This window comes from Berghia stephanieae, chromosome 7, assembly GCF_034508935.2.
Source record: "Berghia stephanieae isolate SIO BIC M18660-M18661 chromosome 7, UCSD_Bste_1.3, whole genome shotgun sequence".
Taxonomy (NCBI): domain Eukaryota; kingdom Metazoa; phylum Mollusca; class Gastropoda; order Nudibranchia; family Aeolidiidae; genus Berghia; species Berghia stephanieae.
The window spans coordinates 5,840,849-5,848,348 of NC_088366.1; the positions used below are offsets into that span (position 1 = coordinate 5,840,849).

General features: G+C 35.1%; 1 protein-coding gene across 1 annotated transcript in view; it reads left to right on the forward strand.

Moving 5' to 3' along the window:
* Positions 1-7,500, forward strand: part of LOC144976408 (uncharacterized) — a 111,323-nt gene that overhangs the window by 54,070 nt on the left and 49,753 nt on the right. The window contains exon 5 of the mRNA XM_078920689.1: positions 2,518-2,614. Within this exon, the coding sequence (XP_078776815.1) occupies positions 2,518-2,614 (97 nt within the window). The remainder of the gene's footprint in view (positions 1-2,517; positions 2,615-7,500) is intronic.

The following is a 7,500-nucleotide window of genomic DNA, read 5'->3' on the forward strand; positions in this document are numbered from 1 at the left end:
TTTCCTACGAGCTTCAAGCAGCAACATTTTTTATTAAGTTTTATTCAAGGGCAGTGTAGGCCTTGTCGACAACTTCAGTGATAGATTTGTGCGGCTATGTGGTCTAGTGGTATGACACTCGCTTTCGGATCGGAAGGTCCTGGGTTCGAGCCTCGCGTTCGGCGCATAGTTGAGTCCTTGAAAAAGGCTCTTTACTCACATTCTCTCACCGTACTCAGGTGTAAAATGAGTACCTGGCCGTTAACAGCGTTGTCTTTGTCCGAAAAATTGTAATATCGCCTAACAGGCGGCATGTCCCGTCCTACATGTCCCGTCCTACATGTTAAATGTTGCTGTTGACCAGGGACCCCTTGTAAAGCGCTTTGAGTACATTTAGTGGATATTGCGCTATATAAAGCTCAATTAGACAAGTTGTGTGTGTGGAGGGGGGGGGGGCTGTCATGACCCCTTTTGTGTAACACAACTGTTATTTAGCAAAACAACACGGCTATAAAGTTCTGGCCATGACATCATGCCCTTGATACGCAGCTCTATCTTTCAACATTGGAAATATTATTTGCGTATGTCAAGTACAAAAAACCAAGTCATCAATTACCAAGGAAACTAACTTACAATACAATGGTGAGAACGTGTTATACCTCTTTCTCTTTTCTGAAGACTTTTTGTTGTCTGTAAGCTATAAATTTCAATATAATAGTCAAAAATTGTATGCATTAGACCTTGAAATGGCTTTCATTTCATCAAATGAGATAAAACGTTTAGAGCCAATTAAATTTGTTGTGACAATAGCAGTCGCTGATTTTGAACTTTTCAGTGACTTTGAGAAGCTAAAAAGACTACCAAATAAATAAGATAATAACTTGAAAAGAGGCCAGAGTTGTTATGTCGAGAGAAAGAGGCAATAATCTTCAACAGTCGTAACGTCACGTCCTTCCTAATGACGCATGGTTACTTAGTAACACTGGCTCTAAACTATCGGAACAAAGGCGGACGCCGTAAGAAATATTTCTCCGGCGAGCATAAAAGCGTATCCAGAGGGGGAAAGCCCCATACATTTGATCATGTTTTGACTTATACATATTCTGATCACAAGGCATATGAAAAGTTCTAGCCAGCATGAAGAATAAAAAGCAATGATTTTCTTTGTTTAGAACCAAGATGGCCGCCGTTGCCAGGCGGCGTGACATCAGACTATTGAATCGTATTGGTACAACAGCCAACAGATATCATGTTGTTTTGTTGTCATTTTAAAAAATAGTCTGAATTGTTTAGTAGTTTTGAGTACAATACCGACCATATAATTTGCGTTTCTTCCTATTCTGCAGTGTAAACAGAATATTCTATATCTAGCGTAAACAAGCTCGTGAAAAATAGCAATGTGCTGAATTCACACTGATCAAGCGAAGATAATAATTTATTTTGGAATATTATGCAAACAACCTTTTGAATTCATTTTGGTTTGTTCTGTTTTGTTTCGGGTTTGTTTGTTCCTTTGTCTGTTTGTTTGTTTGTTTGTTGCTGTTGTTGTTTATTGTTGTCGTTCTTGTTCTTGTTGTTGTTGTTGTTCTTCTTCTTCTTCTTCTTCTTCTTCTTCTTCTTCTTCTTCTTCTTCTTCTTCTTCTTCTTCTTCTTCTTCTTCTTATACTTGTGGAAAGCTCCAATATTGTCCAGGATCACACCACAGTTTGTAGGGTATTACATTGTAAACTTATTAAAACACTGCACATACTACTAATTTAATTAGATGTTGTTTGTTGTTGTTTTTGTTTTTGTTTTGTTGTGTTTTTGGGGGAGATGTTTTGCTTGTCATTTAAGCTGTCAAGTACTTTGAAACTGATGCATAAAGTGTAACCTTTTTCCATCTATCACCATCCCCTTTAAATGTTTTATTCCAGAGCTTGTTTATTGTAGTTGTTGTTTTGGTGGTTTTTGTTTTGTTGTGTTTTTTGGGGGGTGGATGTTTTTGTTTGTTATTTAAGCTGTCAAGTACTTACTTTGGAACTCATGTCTATGTGTCACCTTTTCCATCTATAGTCGTCATCCCCTTTTAATGTTTCATTCCAGAACTTTGTTGTTTTGTTTTGTTTTGTTTTCTCTTTGGGGTAGATATTTTTGTTTGTTATTTAAGCCTGCCAAGTACTTTGAAACTCATGCAATATTATTATGTGTAACCTTTTTCCATCTATCACCATCCCCTTTTAATGTTTTTTTTTTTTTATTCCAGAGCTTGTTTATTGTAGTTGATGTTTTGGTGGTTTTTGTTTTGTTGTGTTTTTTGGGGGTAGATGTTTTTGTTTGTTATTTAAGCTGTCAAGTTCTTTGAAACTCATGTCTATATAAAAATAAATTTTAAAAATTGAGCTTTATATAGGGCAATATCCACTATATATGCTCAAAGCGCTTTACAATGGGTCCCTGTCAACAGCAACATTTAACATGTAGGACGGGACGTGTATAAACACATATATAAACTTTTCCATCTATCACCATCATTCCCTTTTAATGTTTTTTTCCCAGAACGAGTACTTGGCCGGCTTGGGTTACTCTGACATACGCTACATCCAGCAAGAAGGTCCCAGTGAGGATCTAACCTATCTAGTCAGGTTTTACTCAGGTAAGACAATAGATAATATGGCTTCGCTAAGAAACTCAAAACATTGCCATTAGGAAGTATAACAGACCAACACACAAAGCTCTGTGTGACCATGAACGTTTATAGTCTGGATAATACAGTTGAGTGAGATTTACTCATATACGTGGATGGCAAAAAACAATAACAAAGACCCGAGTGACGTCAACTTCATTCTATCTATATTGTTATAAAACTGACAAAACCATTTTTATTTATTGGGTTATATTTTCTTTAATAACGCCTTTGTGGTCTAAACAGTCGGGACTAGCTCTATTATAATTAGAAGAAGAAGAAGAAGAAGAAGAAGAAGAAGAAGAAGAAGAAGGAGGAGGAGGAGGAGGAGGAGGAGGAGGAGGAGGAGGAGGCGGAGGAGGAAAAGGAGAAGATGAAGGAGGAGAAGAATAAGAAGAAGATGAAGAGGAAGAAGAAGAAGAAGAAGAAGAAGAAGAAGAAGAAGAAGAAGAAGAAGAAGAAGAAGAAGAAGAAGAAGAAGAAGAAGAAGAAGAAGAAGAAGAAGAAGAATTCCAAGCTTTTAAAGTGTCAACAAGCATTATGGATATATTTTTTTTAATCGTATACGTTACAAATAAAGATAAAGTTGTCAGGGTTGTCTATATGACTGTTTTCCTATAACACATCATTCATGAACTCATAGCCAGATGATTTACATATAGATAGGTTATTATCATACACAAATGAGCTTAGCTGTAGAAAGTAATAGAACATTTCACAAAGAGCAACACCCTTGGATACCCAAGAACTCTCCAATAAATAAAACGCAACGATTTCATTATACGCGGATAATTAACACCGGTTAAAGTGAATATAACTTCAATGTCAGATATGTGTAGTCAACGTGCACATATATTTACAGGTCTGATAATCTAACACAGTTATGGGCTGCTTTAACCCTCTCCTTACCGTCCATAAGAAAACCGTCACATTCGTTATGATGAAACCAACAATTTTCATATTCTGATATCCTTTGTACATTACAAATTATAAAGAAAATATTTTTATAGCGATAAAGATTAGACTCTGGATAAGTATATGTATAGAATGTACTTTTTTCTTTTATATTTGAGTAGAAAGAAAATCTATGTTTGTGTTGGGTGGGTGTGAAGTTGCAGGGAAAATTCTGAAAATGTCTGGTAATGAGAGAGTTAATATTGTAGTTATGGAGAATATTTTGCGTTCGTTTGAAAGTACTTCCATTACGACAATGGCCCATAACAATTTGGGTTATTAGACCTGCAAATAAGTATACGCCGATAGAAGTCTATTTCAAAAATGTTGCCTGATTTCGCTGGAGTTCGTCTCGATAAATTTTGTTTAAAATAGTAGTTTTAATCAATAAGAAATAGTGATTGTAAATATATAAGGGGCAGCTTCGTACCCGAAATGTACCGAGTTCGATCATCCGCCGCAGTGCTGTGTGACCTTGAGCAAGTCACCTCTAGCTCAAATTGCCGCGCTGCACTGCGGCTGACGCCTGGATGATTCCAGTCATCCCCTGGAATAGACCCTTGAGACAAATTGCTCCTATGGGATGAATAAAGGGAATACTATATATTAATTTAATCATCACTGGTGATCACAATCAAAGCGATCACAGGAAAAAGGACAACATATTACCTGTTGACTGCTGTATTTTGGAAAAATACGTATTTAAAAATTTGGCCAGAAAGCTCATCCTTCAAATATCGATCGATTTAAATGTCCATTATCTTGACAAAACCTCTAAAATATGGGAGCTCTCGAGGTCCCAGGTTTGAGAGATTTTGCCAAGAATAGGGTCATTTTAAATCGATCGATATTTCAAGGATGAGTTTTCAGGCCAAATTTTTTAATTCGTCCCCCCCCCCCCCCCCCCCCCCCAGAGTACTGCAGTCAACTGGTTAAATCAACTTTTTAAAAAATCAAATACCAATAAGATTCAATAGTCTGATGTCACGTCCGCCCAGCAACCAGCAGCATGGTTCTAAACAAAGATAATCGGTACTTATTATTCTTCATGTTGGCTTGAACTTTTTCACATGTCATGTGATCAGAATGTATAAAAGTCTAAACATGATCAGATTTATAATGTTTTTCTCCTCGGGATACACGTGCATGCTCGTCGGAGAAGTATTTCATAAGGGGCGTCCGCCATTGTTCCGATAGTTTAGAACCAGTTACTAAGTTACTATGCGTCATTACGAGGGAAGTGACTATTGAAGCCTATTATGTCAGTGTATTTTGTCTCTTGTTTGTTTTTATTTTCCTTGGTTTGCAGGATATTTTGGGGAGGGGGGGGGGGTAGGGAGTGGGTCTACACACTAAAAGATTATATTATTATATTGTCGCGTTGGCGGCTCATTTGAGAAGTTTCGAGTCTTGTAACACAATCTGTGTTGATGTGATCATTGGATTGTGGAGCCAGTTTCATCCATCCGGTCGCTGGCCACCCTCAAAATCGCTTGACCCATTTTGAATCAAGACGAGACATCGAATTGTTCAACTATCGACTTCATAGTCTATATTTACATATATATATATATATATATTTGTAATCTTAATCCTTCGCTGATGTGTATTTTTGTTTCAATTTGCATACACGAATTTTGTTCATACTTAACTTATTGTTGTATATTTATGATAGCTCAAGCGGAGAAAAAATTGCTCATCTCAGTAAAGTTGCTGTATTCATATAAATTAAACATGGCAATTTACTTGCTGTCTCTGCCAAAAAAAAAGGAAGTACGGTTCACCCAAAGACGTGATCATAACAATAATTTAGGGATTCTCTGAACTATCCATAATGGTTATACTTTCTATAAAGTGTTAGCATTAGATACATCTCTGTCGGACACAGAAAAACACATTTTTAAAAATTTGGCCAGAAAATTTTTCCCTCGGGTATCAATCGATTAAAATTACCCTCATGCTGTCAAACATGTTCAAACCTGAAAATCAATGAAGTCTCAGGTTTGACATCTTTTTAGCAAGGTGAATGTCATTTTATTCGATCAATATTTGAAGTTGGAGTTTTCTGGCCAAAATTTTTTAAATGTTGTTTTTTTTCATAGTTGGACCGATTTGAATATAATAATTGCTATATCGCGATTCAAGGGCGGTTGGGTTATTAAAAGTAAACAATTTATTATAGAAATACCAGTGAATAGTACGAGTAAATAGCATTGTGCTATGGGTAGATAAATGTTTCTATTTGTTTGTCACCTTCCTTCTCTGTTCTTTGTGTAAATAGGAAAAGTATTTGTTGACTTTTGGGATGTGACGTTTATATCAAAGTATGATACGGATCATTTGTAACGTGTTTAATTATCCGAGAAGTTGTACAAAAAGGTTGTGACGTAAATATTGGAAGGGGATGGAGATCAAATAGGAAACATAATAGAGGATTAGACGTGAGAGAGAGAGGGAGGGAGAGAGAGAGAGAGAGAGAGAGAAAGAGAGAGAGAGAGAGAGAGAATAACTGATTGAATGGTTGTTAGATATATATATATATATATATATATATATATATATATATATATATATTTATTTATAAATAGAGATGGATAGATAGATAGATAGATAGATAGATAAATAAATAGATAGATAGATAGATAGATAGATAGATATAAATGTTCATAGAGGGACATTTAGATAAATATATAGAAAGATAGACATAAAGATGTAGATATGATATAGAATAGATGAATGGATAGATAGATAGATAGATAGATAGATTGATAGATAGATAGATAGATAGATAGATAGATAGATAGATAGATAGATAGATAGATAGATAGATAGATAGATAGATAGATATTGAATCGTGTTTGATACAAATATGGTACGAAAAGTGCTCGACATGCAGTAATGGAGCGAATTATTATTATTTAAAATATTTACCACAATGTTTGAGACAGTCTACATTAATGTTTCAGGCTTAATTTGCCATCGTCAGGACTGAGTTGTTTTGTTGAACAGTCAACAAAACAACTCAGTCCTGACGATGGCAAATTAAGCCTGAAACATTAATGTAGACTGTCTCAAACATTGTGGTAAATATTTTAATAATAATAGATAGATAGATAGATAGATAGATAGATAGATAGATAGATAGATAGATAGATAGATAGATAGATAGATAGATAGATAGATAGATAGATAGATAGATAGATAGAATGTCATTGAATTATTACAATCATTATTATTTTTCATTATTATTACTTATATTATTATTATTATTATTATTATTATTATTATTATTATTATTATTATTATATTATTATTATTATTATTATTATTATATTATATTATTTTATTATTATATAATTATTATCACCATCATCATTATTAGTTCCCAAACCTATGTGTAATGTATTTGTTATTACAGTAGCCGTTTTATTTTCTTACCTTGTGCCACATTCACCTCCCCCCCCCCCTCCTTCCCCCACCTTCCACACTCTCTCTCCACCCTTTTCCTTTCCTGGCCACCCACTGTTCATTGTTCTCACTGCTATCGTCCATTACCTTGTGCGATAATAGGTGACCAATCATAACGGTCATTTGTTGACAAAACATCCAAAAAAACAAAGCACCACCTTGCCCCAGGATCGGTCAGAACCAAAACATATAAAGCCCAATCAATAACTAAATAGCCAGCAATTCTTTGGAACAAGGACATTCGCCATTCACAAAATACAATGATCTCCGCAGCATAGTGCAGCAGTTCTCGAGCCTTAAAATAAGCGCTCTCCTAGATGGAAAGGCCAGGAGAATCGGCTAAGCCAAAGCGATTCTATCTATATATAAAACGATTTGTGAAAACTACTTAAAAGATTGAAAGACACGACTGTAAATATTCTTGACATTTTGCA